We start from the raw sequence: 25,102 nt of genomic DNA on the forward strand, positions 1-25,102 counted from the left end.
AAAGCCTTCGGTTCATTTGTAAACAATGGATGACGTAGGATCCGGAATATACCATTTTGTATGGGGGTGACATTATTTCTCAAACAAAAATAAACATCTACATTTGTTAAACAAATATGGTTTTCTGTTAATTATAATTTACAATATTCCTTTACGTCAGACACGTTTATAAATTATCACTTGTTTTTTATTATATTTTAATCTACCTTATGCACCAATTCTTTGTATTACCCTAATTATTTTTTGTATCTTGGAACATTCAGCCAACTGGACATTACATAACACGTAACTGTAATGTCTTCCAGTGTAAAACAACTAGACATAAACATACATATATTTTTACATTTAATCGTCTACATGCAGTCCCATTGTATGACAATCCATCCATGACATTCAATGACATCAGGCAGTTTTGAATGTTTTTGACCCAAATGTTTTATGTTGTCACGTAGGACTAATTCATTAGTAGCACAGGTTAATAATCTTCCTCTATACTGGTTTGTGCATTTACCACAGTGTGCAAACTAGGTTCTGTATGAAGTAGAATGAGGGAGTTGAAATGAATAGAACATGGAGTTCATTTCTGATTTCTCAGAACCCTGCACTAAAGCCCCAGGCTCCATTCAAAGAGCGCCCTCATGACCAAATAAGGAACTACTATCATGACCACGTGGTTCTTAGCCTGTATTGAAAAGCCAGCCAGTGGTAGGGCTCATTTACCCTTCACTACTCTAATAACACCCATCACTCTATTCAAGAAACAGCATGTTTGATTTTGAAAAGACAAACCATTTACCAGTTATCCTAGATTAATTATTCAAATGAGAAAGCTAGAAGTTTTACTTTAACTTAATGTAAGGAGCCCCGTACAATAACAATGGCAGAATGTTTCCTCATCTCTTCCCCAGTCAGACGTGTGATAAACAGCTGCCACTGTTCAACAACAGATCCTGTTTGTCTCAACAGGCAGCTGGTTGTTCAGACTTCCCTGAAGATTGCTTCAGGAATGTTCCCATTACTAACGTGTGATTCTACCCTTGTATGCGAGAACGGGGAGTGGAAAACTGGAGGGAGCAGAATAGCCAACATGCCTATTCATCTGTGGAATCAACTTTGATAGGAGTAGGAGCTCTGCCACAGGCGGAGTTCAGCGGGTTTATTTCCTCCATTCACAGTTACCGGGCCAGCCGTAGCCTGTCATCAAACGTCTCTCTGGAATGTGAAGAGGCTGCATTCTCTGAGGGACAATAACAAAGAATTTGTTCGTTTTTCCCGTAATCGAAAAACCCAGAGAGTCAAATCAGCCATTTGATTTAAAGAGGCTGATGGTGGGATCACACACACACACAGCTGTTCCCGTGATTAAATTCAAAACCAGATCGACCCTTTAGGACAGACTCAGAACCTGTAGTAGAATAATGTATCTTTATCAAATCTATCTATTCAGTTCATGCAAGGAGGATCCTAAACCACTTTTTTTTCCCAGAACTACTGGCACCCCTCTAATGGAAAAATAATAATTTTACATAAAATTATCACTGACATATGCCAGTCACATAATGACAAGACATAGAGTTACATTAGGCATTAGAATGCAAATCTCTTTGGTAACTCACTATCACATTGTTTTGTTTGCCCATGGACATGCAAGAAAAAAACATTGGCTCTAAACCTAGTTTGGCAACCGCCTAAGCCAATCATAAACTTGTCTGACCACATGGAATACATAAACAAAGATTACGTGATGACAGTTTAAAGTTTCCTCAACAGACCAGTGGGACCTATCATTTTACTTCACCTTATGTTCCCCAAACTGAGGGGCTGTCCATCTTGCTTCAGTGTCAAGAGTTATGCAACACAGTTGTTCTATGGGCATAGGAGTTTGTGAATGGGCTTTACTGCATGTAAACTTTTGCAGCACCAACAATGTTCCATACAGCTGATTGTGTACATTTGTACACAATGCTGAACGGAACACACAATCTGAAGTACTAATTTAACTCAGAGTCAAGTCTATCAAGTATTTTACAAAAGGTTTGAGTGCACTTGTACTCCCTGGAGACAAAAATGGCTGTTACTTTTTAATAGATTTTGCCCAAACAGTCTTGTTTGTTTCTCTCTGGTAATTGAGGTCATTGAATGTCATATCCCTCCCTGTCACGAGAGAAGGCAGAAGAGAAGTCTTTAGGGAATCTTGTTGCCAGACGGGGAGACGTTTGCCTGGCCTGTCGTTGCTCTGTGGCATAACCATGAAATGCATCCCTGGAAGGAGGTTGTAGAACCAGTGTGGGATAAACGGACAGAGCCCACTTGTGTATATTTACTATACTATACTATACTATACTATACTATACTATACTATACTATACTATACTATACTAGATGTGTGCACTGACAACAAATGTAAGTTCCTGTAAGGACAGAAGAACCTTCCAGATTCAGAGCCAGTGATGTATGTAAATTAAATTGTAATGATCCTGTAGGTTTACATTTTGTACGTGCCCAAGAACACTTAATATGAAAAGCATTGAAACCAATTGAAATCACATTAAGTGAAAAGGAACACTCAAAATTGCCTACTGAGAAAGACATGGACAGTTAGGAGAAAGCTATGAAAAGGCTAACCATCTGACCCCCATTGCATTTCAATACTGGCCAGGTTCATGTTCTCATAAGGCTAAAGTTAGTCATTGCTGGCACATACTTTCTCAATTACAGGTTGTGCTCAGTGCACACCGTTTAAGAACTTAAGGTTGATGTGGTATACCTTATCTTACCACTCCAAAATTACACACGTCCAAATACAGTCACATGTTTTACATGTATAGTAATGGAGACACACATTCAACTCATAAAACAAGTCATAGCGGATTAAATTCTTTTTTTGGACAAATTATACAAATACAAGTGAACAGGAAATCCTGTTGTGCACAGAGGTCTCAACCTTTGCACATAGCAGAGATTTTATGGTTTAAACACGAAACATTGTTGAGGCTTGTCGTTGCCTTCAATTATATAACTTCCTTTATGCACAAACACAGCAGCACCTTTTTTGACCCCATGCTGATAGTAATTACATTCTGTACCTCCCAGAGCTGTTCAACCTGTCTGTCTCTCCATTTCCTGCTGCCTATGTAATGTACAAGACAGGAAAGCTTAGCAAGAAAGTTAACCGGTGTATCTGAATACACTCTCTAGTAATGTGAGGGCAAAGTTTGGCATGAAAGCGTTTCTGTTTGTATTGCTTGTATGCCAGTGCTGCATCCAACAGCTAGGATTCATTCTTGCGTCCACATTCATGCAACTACACTAATGCAATTGTTTCTGCTCCTACTGCTTTTATGATTAATACAAAAGTTTCTGCTCTTGCTAGTTCAACTAAGTGGCCCAGGCTGGAGGGACTGTGATAAGATCCTTCAAAGTGCAATCAAAGGACTTGGAAAGGTATGGGTTAGACATGTGTTATTGTTTGAAGTTAAGGAGCTACCATTATACACCCAGGCACGCACACACACACACACACACGCACGCACGCACATCACAAACACCCATGCATGCACACAAAAATTCACATGTCCTAATGTAATGCACTTTTTTTGCTTTTATTGTTGTCAAAACACAAAGTGGATTAGAGCCAAGTAACCTTGGAGATAATCCTTGTGCTAGTAAGTAAGATTGAAAAACAAAGCGGTAGAGCGTGAATAGCTGTTAGTATAGAGACTGTAGTTATCTATCCTACTTAGAGTAAGGTAGCCCAGATTAGTTGGCCATTTACCCTTTCCTGATAATATTAATGAGGCATATTGTTCGCCACACACCACAAGAAAATACAATGAACAAAGTCCCTGAAAAAGGAGCCTCAGGTCTTCAAACAAACTCTCATTGTAACCCACTGTAAAAGTAGTCAAATTGTTGTTGTTCTGGTTGGTGTAATTGTTCTTGTTCGATGCAAAGAAGGCCCATCATTCGGCAAAATGGATGAATTGGGAGCCCGCCTTCTCTCTCTATCTCCAAGTCTTGATTTTACAATTCATGATATTTTGGCAGGTCCAATGTCACATTAGATTGTATGTGCTGTATGTTAGAGAGAGAGAGAGAGAGGGATATAAGATGAAGTCATGTCTATCATTTACCACTCCCTGATTCACCCAAAATAAGCAATGAAATGACGCAGCCGCGATAGAATCACACTACAGTCACAGTCAACGTTGAGCCCAGGAATCAGCCCAGCAGCATGGCCATGCTCTGGGCAACTTGTCAACCCCCACCCTCCTCCAACCCTCAGCTAGCATAGAGCTAAGCCTTAGCAACCCGATCTCTCCAGCCCGTCACAACAAAACCCAGCGGGAGCCTGGGAAACAAACGGATGAGGGGGAGGGGAAAAGGGGGGAGGGGAGGAGAGGTGGATGGATTAGTTGCAGACACACATTAGGAAGTGTGTGTGTGTGTGTGTGTGTGTGTGTGTGTGTGTGAGAGAGAGAATTAGAGAGAAAGAGAGACAGAGTGTATGAGAGAGAATGTGTGTTTTGTGAGATTCCACCCTACTTTGAGTTCATAGACTTAAAACTGCCTTAAGCTGATAGGTTTGGTAGATGTATGTGTGTGTGTGTGTGTGTGTGTGTGTGTGTGTACGTGAGAGACATTGCAGGCACTCAAGTGAGGACAGAGACTTGTATATATAAAAGACGGCCTCTGCTCTGTGCATTGTGAAAGTGTATGTGCTGTTTGCTTGTCTGTTGGTCTGTCTTTGTCGGCTCAAATTCAGTCTGTGTATTTAGCAAAAAATATTCAAAAAAACACCATAACTAGTCTGGAGTTTGTGACACTGCAAATGTGCCCCACCACTGCAAAGACACTAATTATAGAAACATATAAATCATTAAACCTGTCAAACGAAATCCAACATGACTATCAATAGCTAGTCTTTAACTCCTCATTTGAGTTGATTGTGGTTGGTGTCATATAATGCCAACCCTGAGGTCTGCTAACTTTTATTGAGGTACTGGGCCTTGCTTTGTTTTGCACAGTTGTTATTGGTCAGGGCCACACTTGTCACAGTCAGTTACTATTTCCAAGAATCCTTCTTGCCCCCTCCTCCTCCCTTACTCTGTGGCCTTTCCTGGCTTCTAATCGAGTGGTGGGGGCCAAGTTTTGTGTTGTCCTGCCGTCGCATGGGCGGGGAGCACGTGTTTTGTAGCGGCCGGCGATATGCACTCGCTGCCCTTAGATAATTGGCCGCCTGCCAGCTCCGGCAGCCAATCTGCTATGTTTACCCTGCGGAGAGCTCTGCTCTCTCCCTCCCTCCACTCCTCCCCACTGTGCTGCTCCCTTTCTTTCCCTCTTTCTGTCTCACTCACTTACTCGTTTGCTCACCTCACTTGTTTTCTCACATCACTTGTTTTCTCACTCTGTGATGATTTCTCCTTCTCTTTGACTTTCACCTAGTCTCTCTTAACCAACTACCCCGCCCTCTCTCTTTCTTCTCCCTCTGTAGCCACTCGTTCTCCACACTATCTCTCTCTCTCTCTCAATTCCCCCCCTCCCTCTTTCCTTCTCTGGCATGAGTCCAGTTCAAAGGGCAGCAGTCACAATAGCTGTGAGGGAAGAACAATACGTTAAGGCTGTCATCTCTCCATCTATCTATCTTCCAGTTGCGTGGCCACTCTTGACACCCAGAGGAGACCAATGATCCATTTTTGGCCACAGTTCAGAACCCATTATCCAATAACACCCAGTGGATTATGTTGCAATCGTTGTCAGAGCTGTCTTCCCGCCTTCCGAGACGTGCAATAAAATGTTATGCCTGCTTCCTGAATACTGGAAGCTGGACAGTTTTCTGTTTCCCTCTGTGGATTATAGAATCTAAGCCTAAAAGTTAAACCTTACAAATTCATAGACAACGAGAAAACAAACCACAATGTGGATGCATGCAGGGTATTTTCGGGAGACACCGGAGACCCTGTTTGATCCCATCCAAACAAAGCAGGTTGTGTGATTGAGATATAATTCTCTTCCCCTTTTCAAATGCAAAGGGCTCTGCCGTATTCGAAGTGTTCTACATGAATGTGATGTCTGCTAACACTGAGCATGACATAGATGTCTGCTAACACTGAGCATGACATAGATGCTTGTGGTGACTGATGAGTCTGAATAGGAGAAGCGGACCCAACTCCCAAACAGACATGGTCAAGTGAAGGAACAGTCAGAGAAACAACCCAGCAGACAAATCGATACATTGACCTAGACAACCTATTTCAAAACGGTAGCCTCCGAAACGGTAGTCTCTAGTTAGCCAGTAGCGGCCTTGTTTTCTAAGAATATCGTTGGTACACAGCTGGCCTTCGTTCAACATTGTCAACAGTATGGCTGGAAGCAGGTGGGTACATGGCAAAAGTCGACCAGTTGTATACTTAGGAGCAAGGCCAGTTATGACAGAGCTTGTTGGTACATGAGACTGGCATGGCTACCACATTGCATACAAGTGTACCTTTGACACAGATTGTGAAGTTTGACCCATGAATTGGCCACACAGTCTGTCTGTCTGTCTGTCTGACATTGAGACTGGTGTTGTAACAGAGAAGAATGTTTTATACCTTGGGCCTAGCAAGGTCAAGGGGCATCAGTCTCTCTCTCTCTCTCTCTCTCTCTCTCTCTCTCTCTCTCTCTCTCTCTCTCTCTCTCTCTCTCTCTCATTCCCTCGCTTTGAAAATTCATCTTAAAATCGATCTCCCCTTCCCTTCACTTCCTCCCTTTCCTTCCCACTCTCCCTCTCTCTCACATTTTTGTCTAAACTCTCCAAGAGGCACTCCCTTTTTCAGTGTTTTTTCTGTGGCCCACATACCACAATGCTAAGAGTGCCTGTCTTTAATGAGAATCCAATAATAATAAATAAATACATAAAAACATGTCATTTGTACAACACAACCTCCAACAGTGGACACAGCAAATATACCAGTTTTGAAAGACTAATACGATTCATAAAAAGCTTTGACAAACATAGAATGAATGAACGGATTTATAAACATACATCAGAAATGACATTACTGTTGTCAGGAATCAAATCACATTGTATTTGTATAGCCCTTTTTGCAAGCAATGTCACAGATGGCTTCACATATGCCCTCGGAACTGCACTTCAACCAACTTCAAAAACTCAAAGGAAAGGAGACAAAGAGTTATTTTGTGTAAGACCCCTGTTTGAACTGAAAGTGTGAACTGAACATCAGCTCCCTCACCAAAATAGCACAACAGAGGATGTACTTCCTACAGCAGCTGAAGAAATTCCACCTGACAAAGACAATGATGGTGCACTTCTACACAGCCATCATTGAGTCCATCCTCACCTCCTCCATCACCATCTGGTACGCTGCTGCCACTGCCAAGGACAAGAGCAGACTGCAGCGTATCATCCGCACTGCCGAGAAGGTGATCGGCTGCAATCTGCCTACCCTCGAGGACCTGCACACCTCGAGGACCCTGAGGCGAGCGAGGAAGATTGTTGCCGACCCCTCCCACCCTGGCCACTCCCTGTTCCAGCTACTCCCCTCTGGCAGAAGGCTGCGGTCCATCAGGACCAAAACCTCACGCCATAAGAACAGTTTCTTTCCATCCGCTGTTGGCCTCTTCAACAAGGCCAAGGGCTCACACTGACTTTAATGACTTAATCACAATCTGCACAATGACACCTTGCCACATTGCAATTTGCACTATTTGTATCTTTTGTACTATTTGTATTTTTTGTACTATCTGTATTTTTTTAATTTTTAGATTGTGAATGTCTACTTTATATTTTATTTTTTATTCTAAATCCCCTCAGCTAGACTTTGTTCCTTTTGTATAGTTAGACCCAAGCCCACATAGTATATTGAATATTGTTATATACTGTAACAGTACTAATAAGTATGGTGTGCTCATGAAAATGCATAGTCATGGGAAGGTGTATCGACTGCATGCTCTCAAGCTTAAACATAGTGAAACACATGGAGCAGACATGTGTGCTATGCTTGGTATGTGCTTGAAATTCTGCATGCAGTCATATGACATGTATCAGTGACAGTGCATGCGCGCAAAGAGAACTCCATGGCCTGCTTGTGGTACACCCACAAGTGTTTTTGTATAAACAATGAAGTCTTGAAAGACATGCACACATACTCACACACACATTTCTGTTTCACCTTTTAAACAAAGCAGACCAACAATTTTATAAAAGTTTATCTGTCTCCTTTCCTGTGTATCATAAAAATAAAAATACATAAAACACAACATGTATTGTAAATACTCTCTGGATTATTATTTTGAATTCCCCTACTTTGAGATAACAACATACTCTGTGCTGTGAAATGCTGTGCTGTGTGGGATACATGTAATTAATTCTTTTGACCTTTCAAACTTTTTTATTTTAGTATAAAGGTTTTATTTTTTTGTAGTTCTACAAACAGAAGCAGCTAGTATTTTATCGCTTTGGGTTCGTGCAGTTTACAACCACATCTTTATACTCCTTACTTTTCTTTTCTCTTTAGCCTTAAAACATGACTTAATTGTGAACTTTGACAGCATAGGACTTTGTTCACGCTCTTCCCACCAGAAGGATAGGGTGGTGTGACCCTCCCCACTCTCTCTCTCCCCTGTTTTGTCCACGTGCCTGTGTAGTTCCAGAGGCAGGCCAGTCTATGGGTGAGCGAGGTTGTTTTGGTCATATGATCCTAAGCTTCTACACAGGCTAGTCTAGCTGGCTGTAATCAGATAGAGATACTATGATACCCGTGTTTATAAAAAGGAAAGCTACAACACACCCTTATCCTTCTCTTGCCCTACCTCCTCAACCACTCATGTCTGTTTTTATAGCTTTTCACTGCGCTTCCCCTCAGGGTGTCAGGTTTTTTGCCTGTACACAAGCACATGTACCTAACAGCTTATACGCGTGCACACAAAAACATACACCCACCCACTCACACTAAAACACTCACTGATTTATTTACTCCCTCACTAAATACACATGTGCGTACACACACATACATACAAAAACACTCACTCACTCGCACACACACACATGCACACAAACACATACATACACCCACTCAGATATGGTGCAAAGTCACACATTGAAATTCATGTTGAGCTGTAGTAAACATTGCCACGTTTCTTGGCCCCACCCCTTTTCACAGAGAAATCCTGTTTGCTTGTGATTGGCAACTTCTCCTCTCCTCTTATTTTCTATTGGCTGAGTCTTTTCTTCCTGCATAAATTCCAGGTGCTTCAGACACACAACACATATGTTCTAGGGGTTCTTGGAGTCACACTTTAGGAGCACATAAAAAATACACACACACACATTAGGATAATTTTTTGGCGTGTGTCTGTGCATTTACTGTAATTTGGAGTATGAATTATGGGAGTTTTTCCATAATTTCAGAACCTTTACTCATTCACATACACAAAACATACACTGTTTTGTATGCATTTCCAGTATATTGTATATAGAGTCCAATAGAAATAACAGAAGTCAAGAAACTGTTCGTTTTTGTTGTTGTTGTTGTTGTTGTTATATTCACATACATTTGAAGATTTCTGTTTTGGCACAAAGAGTGGGATCTTGGTACACAATTATTTTCAATTTTCCATTTTGCCACTAGAGAGCAGTATATCCTTGATCAAGTTACATATTTGTTTCACTGTGCAACCTGACCTCACAATGTATTCCTAACACAATAAACGTGATTCTGAATACCTAGATTTCATATAATGTTTAACATACACTACACAACAAAAACAGACACTATTCTCCATATTCCCTCACGCCTACATGTCATTTTTATTCACTATCCATAGAAATTATCCAATAATTTGAATAAAAGGATAACTTGCAGATTTTGTAAGGGGAAGTGTTCTTTGTTGCATCATGCTAATGACATGCTGGATCCAATGTGGCTCAGGAGGGGTTGTATTTTCAATCCCGGCTCTGAATCAAAGTACAGTTTAAAATGCCCTTCACTCAGAGAAGAGGATAGGTGATGGGAACCCGCACTGGATGCAAGGCAAGGGCTAGGAGCCTGGGTCCAGTGCAGGGCTGGAGGGTGCTGGGGGCCAGTGCAGGGCTGGAGGGTGCTGGGGCCAGTGCAGGGCTGGAGGGTGCTGGGGCCAGTGCAGGGCTGGAGGGTGCGGGGCCAGTGCAGGGCTGGAGGGTGCTGGGGGCCAGTGCAGGGCTGGAGGGTGCGGGGCCAGTGCAGGGCTGGAGGGTGCTGGGGGCCAGTGCAGGGCTGGAGGGTGCTGGGCCAATGCAGTCCTTTTAGAAGCTGTTATTATTGGAGGTCTCTTAAGCTCCCTTCATGACTTGTTCCTCTTTGTTAACCTTTAGGCATTAAACAGCCGTGACCAAGATCCACCCACTATTCGTGATGTTGACTTTCATACACAATAAATGGCCACTTGAAACTTAGTGATCATTGAACTTGGCATCTTAACTTTGCATCCAATCACCAAAGTGCCTTGTCTGTGACAGCTGTCAGCCAGCGTGATGCTCATTGGTTGGGATAGTAATAATTGAATAATAATTGAAGAATTTATTTTTATATAACGCTTTTCTAAATACTCAAAGACGCTTTACATGTGCGAAGACAAACAAAACAATACAACAGCAAAGATATAAAAGACAGAGGATAAAACAAAACAAACAAACAGAACATGAATGGGATAGTGGACGCAACACATTGGGGTGCAATTGCCAATGAAAAGACAAAAGGGTTCCTGTTTACTTGCACTCAATGTGACAATCTGCCTCTGCTTTCCCTTTTTCATTTCATTAAACTTGATGTTACAATCTGTACATCTATGAATATTAAGGTAACACTTATGTTGCTGTGTGCATTTTTCTTACAGTAATAGAGACCAGATGGTGGAGAAACTAAGAACATTCCCGCTGAATGATCCTGAATTGGGCAAGATCAGAATCCTGCTGCATGGACCTGTTGGGGCAGGAAAGTCCAGCTTCATCAACTCAGTTAAAAGTGCCTTTTCTGGACGTGTGGTCATGAGTGTGCTGGTAGCGTCTCTTTCCGACATCAGCTTTACCAAGAAAGTAAGTAATCCTGAATGACAAATATAAATATATATATTAATATAATACTGTATGATGAACGCAATTACAGTTTAGTAAATTATGCATCTAAACCATGGATAATAATAATCTGAAAGGAGTGTATTTGCTGTTGTAGTATGAAACACATTATTTTAAAGAGGGAGAAGGATGTTCGCCTTTCGTGTTCAACGATATCATGGGTCTGGAGTCACAGGAATCCAGAGGGGTGCACATTGACGACATCATCAGTGCACTCAAAGGTCATATCCCAGAAGGCTATGAGGTACGACAAACCTGAACACATAAAAACATGCACTAACATTAGCATTGTAATTCATGAGCTACCTTGGACCATGGGACTCACTGTATGTTGACTGATCAGGGGATAACGAGTTTGCCGTGTGTTCCACATAGCGCAGTGTACATTGCCAGCTAGCAAGATCCACGGCTTCATCCCTTGTTATGCTTTTCTACTGCGTGGTTCCGGCTCAACTGGACTTTTTTCGTTTTCCATTTGACCAGCCACTGAGGTGAAATTGAATGCTGTCTGACCATAGTCATTTAATATAAAAATATTATTAAAAGTTTACTGTTTTTACATTCATGTACAAACATGTGATATACATAAAAACAATACCAATGTAGTTATTTAATTGCATACTGGTCTAGATCAAAATTGTTTAAGCTTTGGTAGACAGTACCTAAGTTTCCAACTACAGCAACAGACCCACAGTTGTCTGGTGATAATAATAAGACTTTATTTATATTGCACATTTCATACAAGAATTGCAGCTCAATGTGCTTTACATAAAATCAATAAAAACAATAATACAAGTGATAAAAGTAATTTAAATATATATATATATATATATATATATATATATATATATATTGAAATGTAACAACAAAATACAAGCCGCAGTCTTTGCGGGAATCAAAACACATAAGCCGCAGTCTTTGCCGTTTCTCGAATCCGTTTTAGACTCGAGCTGCCTTTGCAGTTTCCAAAACATAGGCCTATCCCTTACAAAAAAGAAGTATACTTCAAGTTTATTTTGTAAGTATACTTAGTATAAAAAAGTATACTATTATCATGTAACTTAAAGTATACTAGCAGTGTACTTATTTATATACTATTTTTGTACTAAGTAAACTGAATTGGCCCACTTTTTGGGTCATTTGGTACACTTTAAAGTACACTTATAGTGTATTTGAGGTTTACTTTGGAATACTGTAAAGTAGCCTGTGTAGTGCACTTTCAGTTCATAAAGTATACTTCCTAAAGTACTTAAAAGTATACCTTGGAATACTCTAAAGTAACCTGTGTAGTGCACTTTCAGTTCATGAACTATACTTCCTTTAGTGCCTCAGAAGTATACTTCGCAATACTTACAAGTGCACTTTGAATTATTGAAAGTACTTCAAGAATAAACTTAATAAACGTCCATTTACTATGATCTAGTTATGTATATTCAAATATTCAGGGGGCCCGCAAACGCCGCTGAGCTTGCGTCACTTAGCGGGGCCTCGCAAAGTGACACGGCAGATACTAAACTGAAAGAAGCTAATTACTGCTTAACCCGTTAAGGAGTAGCGTCACACATATGTGATCGTTCGAAAGCGGGCCCCACAGAGTACCGTCACACATGTGTGATTCTGAACATTCCAACCGACTATTTTCCGATAGACAAAAACTATGTGAAAAACGCTATAGTATGGCTTCAAAATTTAGAATTAGGAGGCTAACAAGTAACACTAGCAGGTAGTAGCATTGCTACGAGTATTATGCTAGGTTGCTAGGTAACGGAAGCTAACTAAAGCTAGCTAGCTTCCGTTTTGGAAAAATAACTCACTCTGGTAGAAGCGTCGGTAATATTTAGAACTCACTCCTTAAAAGGTTTAATCACTTATGGTGTAATAATCCAGCTCTTCTTATGAAACGTAAGTCATTTAACTCATGGCTACAATGGCAAACCAGCACAACAATGACAATTTCCACTCAACAAAACACTTCATTCTAAGCAGACACATTTAAAAAACGAAATTCATGAAGTCACATTGGTATTTCGAACAAACGGCAAACTTATCAGCAAATTTTAACACTATTTACCGCCTTGCATCATGGGAATTGACCAGCCAATGAGCCACGCTATCTTCATTCTTCAGTCAGTTTGACAGTATAACCTTCAAATGCAACCCTTCTGTCTATGGCAAGCCGTTTTATCATTTAACCAATGAATTCTTGATATCCAAAATTGGAATTTTTGATATCAAGAATTCAATTTTGGATATCAAGAATTCCAATTTTGGATATCAAGAATTGCATTTTGGATATCAACAATTCGAATTTTGGATATCAAGAATTGCATTTTGGATATCAACAATTCGAATTTTGGATATCAAGAATTGCATTTTGGATATCATCAATTCGAATTTTTGATATCAAGAATTGCATTTTTATGGCAAGCCGTTTTATCATTTAACCAATGAATTCTTGATATCCAAAATTCGAATTTTTGATATCAAGAATTCAATTTTGGATATCAAGAATTCCAATTTTGGATATCAAGAATTGCATTTTGGATATCAAGAATTCGAATTTTGGATATCAAGAATTGCATTTTGGATATCAACAATTCTAATTTTGGATATCAAGAATTGCATTTTGGATATCATCAATTCGAATTTTGGATATCAAGAATTGCATTTTGGATATCAACAATTCGAATTTTGGATATCAAGAATTGCATTTTGGATATCAACAATTCGAATTCTTGATATCCAGAATTGAATTCTGGATATCAACAATGTATGCTAATGACTTTCATGTGGGCGGGAGTAGGCAGGCTACGTAAATTCTGTTTGCAAAGGCGTAACATTTTCTACGCTAAGAGCGTTGCCCACTGCGGCCATTGTAGACTTTGCCATCCGTTGGCGTTTGTTTTAGTTCAACATTGATTTTGAAAATGGATGAAGTTGGATGTTTTGAGACCCCAAAAAACGTAATCATTGTCCTTTTTTTATTTTTATGAATGTATTGTATGTGTAACAACGTTATCTGGGTTCAGATTAAATTCCACTAAATTGGCAGAACTACGCCATCTACTGTTCAAATGTGTACCTGCTCCGAGTAGCAGGTACACACGAGTAACATACGCACGAAAATGTATGAGACTATACCACCCAATAATTTGAAGCACTACTGGCATACATTAAGCTTTCAATTATTTGTAATAAAACTACTAAACTTTCCTCTTGGAGCTATAGATGCTAAACCGTCCAACACAATCCAAAACCAGCTCATTTTACATAAGTATGGCCTGTGTTGTTCATGTGGGAGGGAAAAAGCAGGCATTGTGTTTTATTATTTCACAAATATGTTGAAATGATGCAGTTCATAACAAAAGATGCAGTCATTAATTCCTAGGACTGGCATTTCCAATGGGTGTTATTAAGTGCTTTGAGCGGCTAGTCAAATCATTCATCTGCTCCTCGCTGCCCCCCACCCTGGTCCATCAGGTCTACAGACGATGCCATCGCTCTGACTATGCACACCGCTCTCTCCCACCTGGACAAAGGGAATACGTATGTGAGGATGCTGTTCATTGACTACAGCTCAGCATTCAACACCATCATCCCCTCCAGACTGGTCTCCAAGCTTGTGGACCTGGGACTGAGCACCTCCCTCTGCAAGTGGATCTTCCACTTCCTGACGGGGAGGCCACAGGTAGTGAGAATCGGTGACCGCACCTCATCAGTACTGATCACCAACACAGGCACCCCCCAGGGCTGTGTGCTCAGCCCTCTCCTGTTCTCCTTGTTCACTCACGACTGTGTGGCAACGCACAGCTCCAACCTCCTTGTTAAGTTTGCTGACGACACAACCATCGTGGGCCTCATCTCTGACAGTGACGAGTCAGCCTAAAGAGAGGAGGTTGACACCCTGACATCATGGTACCAGGACAATAACCTCTCTCTCAACATCAGCAAGACCAAGGAGATGATTGTGGACTATAGGAGGCGGCAGGAGGAGGAGCATGCACCCCTACTCATCAACGGATCTGAAGTGGAGAAGGTCAACTGCTTCAAGTTCCTCGGGGTGAACATCAGCAACGACCTCACCTGGTCTGTTCACACGGACAAGGTGGTCAAAGCGGCCCGTAAACGCCTCTTCTTCCTGAGGAGACTGAAGAAGTTTGGTATGGACTCAGTCATTCTCACTAACTTTTACAGATGCACTATAGAGAGCATTCTGACTGGTTGCATTACAGTGTGGTATGGGAGCTGCACAGACAGGGACCGCAAGGCCCTACGAAGTGCGGTCCGTTCTGCTGAGTTCATCATCGGCAGGAAGCTCCCAGCCCTACAGGACACCTACCACACACGTTGCCTCAGGAAAGCTGGCAGGATTCTAAGAGACTGTTCCCACCCATCCTTCAGTCTCTTTACCCCGTTGCCTTCTGGCAGGCGTTACCGCAGCATCCGGTCGCGCACACGCAGACTGGACAATAGTTTCTACCCAAGGGCCATCAGGCTTCTGAATGGACACTGATATGGACATTGATTCACTGCAGACTAGTCACTTATACACTGTCACTTTCAGTACTGGTTGCACTATCAGTAACACTGCACTACTGTACCTCACTGTACTTCGCCACCAGGCTCCTGTATGGTCATTGACATAGTCACTGATCTGCAATTTTGCACTATTGTACTGTACTCCACCTAGGTTAGAATAGGTTATAGGGTTGTAATAGGTATTATGTGCATTTAGGGTTAGTATGGTGTATTATTTATTGTTATCTGTATATTTAGGAAGTTTTAGTATTAGGGTTAGTATAGTCGATTATTTATTGCTATCTGCATATTTAGAAAGTTTCACTTATTTAAGCTCAGCATAGATGTAAATTATGATCTGTGTACTTATATGTTATGTTATGCCAGGTGCTTGCGTTGTCTTGTCTTAAGAATTTCAGTGCCCAGTCTGACCTTGTGTTGTTCTGTGTACCTGACAAATAAAAGACTTGAACTTGAAGCATTCCAATTACAGTCCTAACTTGGACACACATTGCATCACTGTGTCTGTCTCACTGTACATGCATGTATGGGATTTCCCATGTACTTAAGTTATACACTAATCAATACAACTTTCACAAATCAATAGAACTAATCATTGGATACTTAGTATGTTGTCATGTGAGTTTGTTATTGATAAGAGTAGATTGTGTGTAGTCAGGTTGAATAGATGTTCAGGGTCACGAGAAAGTACTGGGTGAACGTCCCTTGTGATGGCGGGGAGAGCTCCACCTATGATCTCTCTCTGCCCTGAGTGGTCATGGGCTGGGAGCTGGGAATCTTTCTCTGTGACTGTTGTAACACCATTAATACCTGACTATCAATATCCATGTTGAATTTATTTGACCCTATAAAACACGTTCCCCCGACTTTTGAAGCTGGGAAACATGATTGAGACCTAAGCCTGGTGTTGTGCCGTCATTTATTGTCAGAGGTCTGTTTTCTGTCCCAATCTGCAGATCAATAATACATCTAGTCACTTATAAGAATACAAAAATACAGAACTGAACTTAAGTCTCCGTTAATGAAGACGAACAAGACACTTTCTTCATCAAAGGTGAGTTCTCTGCTGGGGATCATGCTGGACAGCTTGGAGAAGGAGGCTGAGAGTAGCTGATGGCCATCATGGACAACCCATCTCATCCCCACAGTGATGATGCAATGGAGAACCCGCAGCAACAGAATAGACAGCCACAATAATTAGAGGCCACACTACAATTCATTAGCTAGTAAGATAAATGCAGATATGATCAATTTTATGAATACAATGAAATAAACACAATGGAGATGGTGTATTGCAAACAAACTTTATTAAAAGAAAGTGATTATAATTCGTACAATATAAATGTGACTTTGGATTTATTGAATAGCTTCACATAAAACATTACATTGATACCTGCCCCCTCTAATAACTACTTATCCCTAGCACATGAGATGTAAAGGTAAAAGTTTGTACACAATATGGGCACATTCCTCTGATCTAACGTTGCTGACATATCAAATATCAATCAAATAGTAGTCGGAGTATGAGGTGTTGTCTTCTGCTTTTGCTGGTGAGATCAGATTGGATTACCTTTAAAGTCAAATTCATATGTGTGCATGTTCAGAAGACCATCAGCTCAATAAACATAGGTGAACTGTGTCCTTTCTTCAGACTGAATCCAGATGAGCTGTTCAACCAGGTAGACAAGGTCCACCATGTGGGCTGTGGACAGCGGCTTTGGACAAGGTCAGCTTGGTGTTGTCAGGCCAGGTAGTCATGATCCAAGGACTCTGGGCCACCTAAAATAAATAAATAAGAGAAAGAAATAAGAGGGAACATTTTTTAGATCAGGGGTATTCAACTTCTATGCAGTCTTGAGTCTGCAGTCTTTCTGTTTTACCTCATCACCGTCACTCACCCTCCCAGCAGTGTCACAGATAAAATGTATGCCCTGATTGGAGCCTTCAAATGAATAAAAAAACTAGCTTGTCCAGAGTTACATATTAAGTAAGTAAGTAAGTAAGACTTTATTTATATAGCACTTTTCATACAAGAATTGCAGCTCAAAGTGCTTTACATAAAATCAACAAAACAATAATACAAGTGTTGATCTAAACTAGCCGCACTCTATCTGCGGTCTCTCGAATCCATCTTAGATCCGAGCTGCCACTTGCAGTTTCTAATACACAAGACAAGACAAGGTAAACATGAGGAAAGAGGAGGAAAAAAGGCAACACCCAGACAATGCTCCTAGAGGAGTACAGTGTGGGAACAGACAAAAACCTCAGCACATAAGTACAACAACATTTACAAAAACAGGCGAAGGCGTTGGATGGGGGTGGGGGGGTGGTGATATCTGTAGTAGGTGAAAGTTAATGTGTGAGTAGGTCTGGGTTGGCGCCCTCGACCTAGGCCACAATCAGTCCGATTCTCCCTATGCAGATTGTGTTGGCCAGGAGACATCCTTGGTCATGACCCAGGCAGAGACCAAACCACAGATGTCGGTGGGGGGGGGGGGGGGGTGGGGGGGGGGGGGGGGGTGGGGGGGGGTGGGGGGGAGGGAGGAGCAAGATAGTCTCGCTTCAGCGCTCTCCAGGGGAGTTGTTTTCCAGCGACGGCCTTGGCCAAGGCCTGTGCTGGTTACGGGGCCGAAAGTGGATAAGATTGGGGTAGTTGTTTTGACGAGTAGCCGCACTCAATTTTCACGTCCACCCTTCAGGAATGTCTCCATGTCCTCCATATTCCTTTGCAGAGCCGCAAACTTATCCCTGTTAAGTTCACAGTCTGAGCTCCAACAGCTCTGCCCAACGCATCAATGGGGCTTTTGATGGCTGCAGCCGTTTCCTTGATTTTCCGATATACAAAGCCAGCGCTTATTCCAAACAGCAGAAAGCCTGTAATCATGGTACCGAATATGAAGATGTCTTCAACGTCCTCCACGGAAAGCGCCGCTAGACACACGACACGCCAATTCTCCCACGCGTCCATCGTGTAGCCAGCTGCGAACGTCCCGTCCGGACAGTTGGGTTCCCCGAACCCGAGCTTCTCTTCGAGAAGATGGTGTCAATAGCATTGAGAGACCAGCTAATTAATTCCATGCTTCTAGTTTCGGAGAGTGATGATGAGAGAGTATCTTGAGACAAGACAAGACACAGCCAAGCAGGGAAGCTCAGGGAGGGGAGGAGAGAAAAATGCGACTGCCTTCGTCGAGAGAGCAAAGAAAGAAAAAAAATATTAAGGGACTTAGATTAAAAACAATACCATCATCAGAATTGTGACTGACCCTAGTTCCACATCCCACACATCAAGACGACATGTCTGGGGAAATTAGGACGTTGTGTCACCATACACCATAGGCTACCAGAGTATGTCTCCTTAGACAGGCTCTGGCATTACTTTTCGCAAGCTACTAGTCTATATAGTCCAGCAGTCTCCAAACCTGTTTCTGAAGAGCTACTTGCCTGTAGGTTTTTGATCCAACAACACTCATTTGACCTGATACGAGTTACCTGATCAACCAGATAATAATTAGAATCAGGCGTGCTAGTGTTGGACCTTAAACCTACTGGCAGGTAGCTCTTCAGAAACAGGATTGGAGACTCGTATAGTCTATTATATTCATATCTTTTCACGTTTCATGATAAGCTAGCCTAGCTAGCTAGAGTACAGTAGCATTAACGTGTGCTTGCTAGCTCGACTGTAGTGCTAGTTATCGAACAAAACAAAACAAAGTATAAAAGCCAAAACTAGTACAGTACCTCTTTTGTTGGGTGGTCCACGTAGGTTTCTTATGAGATTATGAGACTTTTTCATTACAAACACTTGCACAGACATCTTCCAACCCGTCTGCTACGGTACGAGCAGACTAAACCCAACAGAATCCCAACTTTTGCGTAGTGTACGCAACGTTTTTTTAAACTCCCCCCACTCCCCTACCCATTGGTTTACAGCTTTAATTACGCAAATGTATGCTAACTTGATATCCAGAATTGCATTTTGGATATCAAGAATTCGAATTTTGGATATCCAGAATTGCATTTTGGATATCAACAATTCGAATTGTGGATATCAAGAATTGCATTTTGGATATCAACAATTCGAATTTTGGATATCAAGAATTGCATTTTGGATATCAACAATTCGAATTTTGGATATCAAGAATTGCATTTTGGATATCAAGAATTCGCATTTTGGATATCAAGAATTGCATTTTGGATATCAACAATTCGAATTCTTGATATCCAGAATTGTATTTTTGATATCCAAAATTGGAATTGTTGATATCCAAAATGGAATTCTTGATATCCAAAATTCGAATTTTTGATATCCAAAATGCAATTCTTGATATCCAAAATTTGGATTGTTGATATCCAAAATGCAATTCTTGATATCCAAAATTGGAATTCTTGATATCCCAAATGCAATTCTTGATATCCAAAATTGGAATTCTTGATATCCAAAATTGAATTCTTGATATCAAAAATTCGAATTTTGGATATCAAGAATTCATTGGTTAAATGATAAAACGGCTTGCCATACTTCAGGGCCACCGTAGATAACAACCCAGACTAGCCGCAATCTATCTGTGGTCTCTTGAATCCATCTTAGACTCGAGCTGCCTTTGCAGTTTCCAAAACCAGGGGCGGTTTTAGGCACGGGCGGACCGGGCAGCCGCCCGGGGCGGCATTTTTTCATGTCACGTGGGGGGCGCACGAGCATAAAATAAATAAATAAAAATCTCTGCCCGTGAAGCGGTTTTCTCTTTTCTATCATTTCACTGTGTGGGGAATTGGCAAATTGGCGCCCCCTTCAGGCAGCTGCAGGCACCCCTGCTTGCTGAGAAGGTGCCGTGTACAGAAGCAGTGTGAAAAAAGGGGAGAGGGACAGACAGCTCATCTGACTGGGTCTCCCAAATGGAACGGACAATTCATAATATTATAAATATAGGCCTAAAGTTCCTGCACATTTTTGTTTTTTTTAATTGTGTGAAATGGCGAATTGAAAAAAAATGGGTATAGGCTAACTCTTACGTTTGTCAGCCTTTTTGCTATGATGCTTGCTATGCAACAACAATATTTCGGTTTTAACTCAACAAACACAAGATAACATTTCACCATAATAGTGTGCTTTGCAACAAAACTGTTACAAGTTCAGTTATTATTTATTTTCATTATTTAGGTTAGGCCCTGTAATTAGCCAACGGAATTTTCAAATCTGTAGGTAGTTTCAAAGACGAACATTTGCTATTTGCTTCAACTATATTTCGTGACAAAGTAAGTAAGTAAGTAAGTAAGTAAGACTTTATTTATATAGCACATTTCATACAAGAATTGTAGCTCAAGGTGCTTTACATAAAATCAATAAAAACAATAATACAAGTGATAAACAATTCAAACAAAATCCCAATAAGATCTCTGGTATAAGTATAGTTTAACGTCATAAGTAAAAGTGTTTCTCCCTAAAAGTTATATTAATATAGCATGTAATAACAGACATTTAGCGTGTAAGGGCATGTTTATGTAACCCTCCTATTATGTTTGGTGTCAATTTGACCCCAGGCTGTTTTAGCTGTATAGAACATAATCGGTCTTACCATAACAGCGAAGGCGCGAAGGGCGTCTCGCCCTGGGTGTAATTCAATGTAGAACCGACACTGTCCAAAACATACAACAACCCAGACTAGCCGCAATCTATCTGTGGTCTTTCGAATCCGTCTTAGACTCGAGCTGCCTTTGCAGTTTCCAAAACATATAACAACCCAGACTAGCCACAATCTATCTGCGATCTCTCGAGTCCGTCAGACTCGAGCTGCCTTTGCAGTTTCCAAAACATATAACAACCCAGACTAGCCGCAATCTATCTGCGATCTCTCGAGTCCGTCAGACTCTGCCTTTGCAGTTTCCAAAACATATACAGTTAGGTCCATAAATATTTGGACATTGACACAATTTTCATCATTTTGGCTCTGTATACCACCACAATGGATTTGAAATCAAACAATCAAGATGTGCTTTAAGTGCAGACTTTCAGCTTTAATTTCAGGGTATTTACATCCAAATCAGGTGAACGGTGTAGGAATTACAACACATTTTATATGTGGCCCCCCCCTTTTTAAGGGACCAAAAATAATTGGACAAACTAACATAATCATAAATCTAATTGTCACTTTTAATACTTGGTTGCAAATCCTTTGCAGTCAATGACAGCCTGAAGTCTGGAACCCATAGACATCACCAGACGCTGGGTTTCGTCCCTGGTGATGCTCTGCCAGGCCTCTACTGCAACTGTCTTCAGTTCCTGCTTGTTCTTGGGGCATTTTCCCTTCAGTTTTGTCTTTAGCAAGTGAAATGCATGCTCAATTGGATTTAGGTCAGGTGATTGACTTGGCCATTGCAGAACATTCCACTTCTTTGCCTTAAAAAACTCTTTGGTTGCTTTCGCAGTATGCTTCGGGTCATTGTCCATCTGCACTGTGAAGCGCCGTCCTATGAGTTCTGAAGCATTTGGCTGAATCTGAGCAGATGATATTGCCAGAAACACTTCAGAATTCATCCTACTGCTTTTGTCAGCAGTCACATCATCGATAAATACAAGGGAACCAGTTCCATTGGCAGCCATACATGCCCACGCCATAACACTACCTCCACCATGCTTCACTGATGAGGTGGTATGCTTTGGATCATGAGCAGTTCCTTCCCTTCTCCATACTCTTCTCTTCCCATCATTCTGGTACAAGTTGATCTTGGTCTCATCTGTCCATAGGATGTTGTTCCAGAACTGTACAGGGTCTTTTAGATGTTTTTTGGCAAACTCTAATCTGGTCTTCCTGTTTTTGAGACTCACCAATGGTTTACATCTTGTGGTGAACCCTCTGTATTTACTCTGGTGAAGTCTTCTCTTAATTTTTGACTTTGCCACAGATACGCCTACCTCCTGGAGAGTGTTCTAGATCTGGCCAACTGTTGTGAAGGGGTTTTTCTTCACCAGGGAAAGAATTCTTCTGTCATCCACCACAGTTGTTTTCCGTGGTCTTCCGGGTCTTTTGGTGTTGCTGAGCTCACCAGTGTGTTCTTTCTTTTTAATAATGTACCAAACAGTTGATTTGGCCACACCTAATGTTTTTGCTATCTCTCTGATAGGTTTGTTTTGATTTTTCAGCCTAACGATGGCTTGCTTCACTGATGGTGACAGCTCTTTGGACTTCATATTGAGAGTTGACAGCAACAGATTCCAAACACAAATACCATACTTGAAATGAACTCTAGACCTTTTATCTGCTCCTTGTCAATGAAATAACGAACTCCCATGAGGGAATAACATACACCTGGCCATGGAACAGCTGAGCAGCCAATTGTCCAATTACTTTTGGTCCCTTAAAAAGGGGGGGGCCACATATAAAATTTATTGTAATTCCTACACCGTTCACCTGATTTGGATGTAAATACCCTGAAATTAAAGCTGAAAGTCTGCACTTAAAGCACATCTTGATTGTTTAATTTCAAATCCATTGTGGTGGTATACAGAGCCAAAATGATGAAAATTGTGTCAATGTCCAAATATTTATGGACCTAACTGTAACAAACCAGACTAGCCGCAATCTATCTGTGGTCTTCTGAGATAAAATTAGTTAAATGCTTTGGTAAAAAGATTTATTTTTACCAAAGATGTCTGTTAAGCTGTCTTTTGAAATTGTCTAGCGTGTTTGCTTCCCTAATATTTATGGGTAATTTGTTCCATAGTTTTGGGGCGTAATTGACTAAGACCGCATCACCAATCTTCTTATGACTGCTTTGGTGACCTCTAATAGGCCTGCATTTGATGATCGCAGTGTTCTAGCTGGTGTGTAGTTTATAAGAGACTTACCAATGTAGCTAGGTCCTTGTCCGTTTAGAGCTTTGTATGTGAGGAAAAGGACCTTAAAGTCAATTCTGAAGGTAACAGGGACCCAGTGTAAAGTAGCTAGGACCGGACTAATGTGTTCTCTGATGTGATGACAAACTACATACACCCATGGATCCACACACACACACACACACACACACACACACACACACACACACACACACACACACACACACACACACAGTTTGAATGTGCGATAGTGACTGTGTTGACACATTTCTTTGTCATCCAATACGAAAATCCTGACCAGATTTTAAAACGTTTTTTCTATCCTGTCCAAACACTATAAACACTTGATTGATTCTGGTAACTTCTTTCACATGTGTTCACTGAAACTCTACTCTTTTGTACCTTGTAATTATGAAGAAGATAGATGATGAAATGATAATAGCCATGACAAGAGTTCCCTTGTCTTACATGCCCAACTCTGAGACATGTCTAAAACAGACTACATTTTGTGTTGATAAGTTGGTAGATGTAGTGTATTATAAAGGTAGTCTTAAAAAAGAGAAGATTATTATAATCACCTGAAAGACAGTTGATCAGTGTGTTAAAAACATTCAAATGTAATGGTAATGTGATGGGTAAGGTGATGATAATGATAGTAGTTTATGGGGGGTCTAACTGTTACCACAGAGACCCTAACAGAGGAAATTAATACAAGATGACAGAGAAAAGAGACAACCTGATCACTCTTAACCCCTGCAAGTGCACAACAACTGAATTTGAGTACATCTCACCGATAACTGCTTTGGACAGCCAAATAGTTTTAACACATTTGGGGTACTGTATCATAAATATTAGAAATACAATTATAAAACACAATTGTGCTGTCTTTGTAAAATACAGTTTTTGGTTTTTATTGTTGCTTGAAACACATTACATACACACATTACACCCATTCAAAATATAAATGAATGCTTGCATTTCAAAATCAATAGTCAAAGGGGGGTGGGAACAAATTACATAATCCATTCTCCATCAAAGGCTTTATTCTAGAAGGTCATGAGGTACACAGTCATTAAACAATAAACCTAACCCCAACACGAAGTACTGACACGTTGTATAATCAACTGGAAACTGAAAGTAACTTTTCACCTACATATATATCAGTTCCAGTCACACCCTGGCTTTTATCTTTAGTCAAAAAAGAGGGTAAGTATTTTCTGCTTCTGCGTTTATTGTAGTCTCTTATCTCTTTCTAGATAATGTAAACTGAATTGCACATAAGACAGACTGCCAACACTTTTAAATCATATGTTCTAGCTTTTAGAAAATTCTGGTTGTATTCTTTATTGGTTAGACATAGTTTTATATAATGCAAAAATGTGGAAAGGTGCGCCTAGGCACAACAACCAGTTCGAAAAGTTGCGGGTCAGTCAACTAAATGACACACAGAGATGTGATTTCCCAACAATACATATCATTTATTATATATTAAGTAGAAAAGGGAACAATATTAAAAGATGCACTGTTATCAGTTAAAAAAAGCCGGGGCTAAACATCCATGGTCTGAGTTAGTTTCTGCGCCAAAAGAAAATACATGCAAACACGTTAATTGTAGAATC

The 25,102-nt window shown here is 40.8% G+C and overlaps 1 protein-coding gene and 1 long non-coding RNA gene across 2 annotated transcripts; one reads left to right on the top strand and one right to left on the bottom strand.

Annotated features, from left to right (window-relative positions):
• The first annotated feature begins 10,881 nt into the window (after window positions 1-10,881).
• On the top strand, window positions 10,882-11,776 carry LOC134023990 (interferon-induced protein 44-like). The gene is made up of 2 exons (XM_062466352.1): window positions 10,882-11,074; window positions 11,211-11,776. Exons 1-2 carry the CDS (start codon window positions 10,889-10,891, stop codon window positions 11,370-11,372), a joined length of 348 nt encoding a protein of 115 aa, XP_062322336.1. The 5' UTR covers window positions 10,882-10,888; the 3' UTR covers window positions 11,373-11,776.
• Window positions 11,777-16,942: 5,166 nt separating this feature from the next.
• On the bottom strand, window positions 16,943-21,439 carry LOC134023928 (uncharacterized). The gene is made up of 2 exons (XR_009930816.1): window positions 21,226-21,439; window positions 16,943-17,431 (listed from the first exon to the last, which is right to left on the bottom strand). It is a non-coding gene; the product is annotated as an uncharacterized LOC134023928 (long non-coding RNA).
• Window positions 21,440-25,102: the final 3,663 nt, after the last annotated feature.

Source organism: Osmerus eperlanus, chromosome 7 (assembly GCF_963692335.1).
Source record: "Osmerus eperlanus chromosome 7, fOsmEpe2.1, whole genome shotgun sequence".
In the NCBI taxonomy this organism is placed as follows: domain Eukaryota; kingdom Metazoa; phylum Chordata; class Actinopteri; order Osmeriformes; family Osmeridae; genus Osmerus; species Osmerus eperlanus.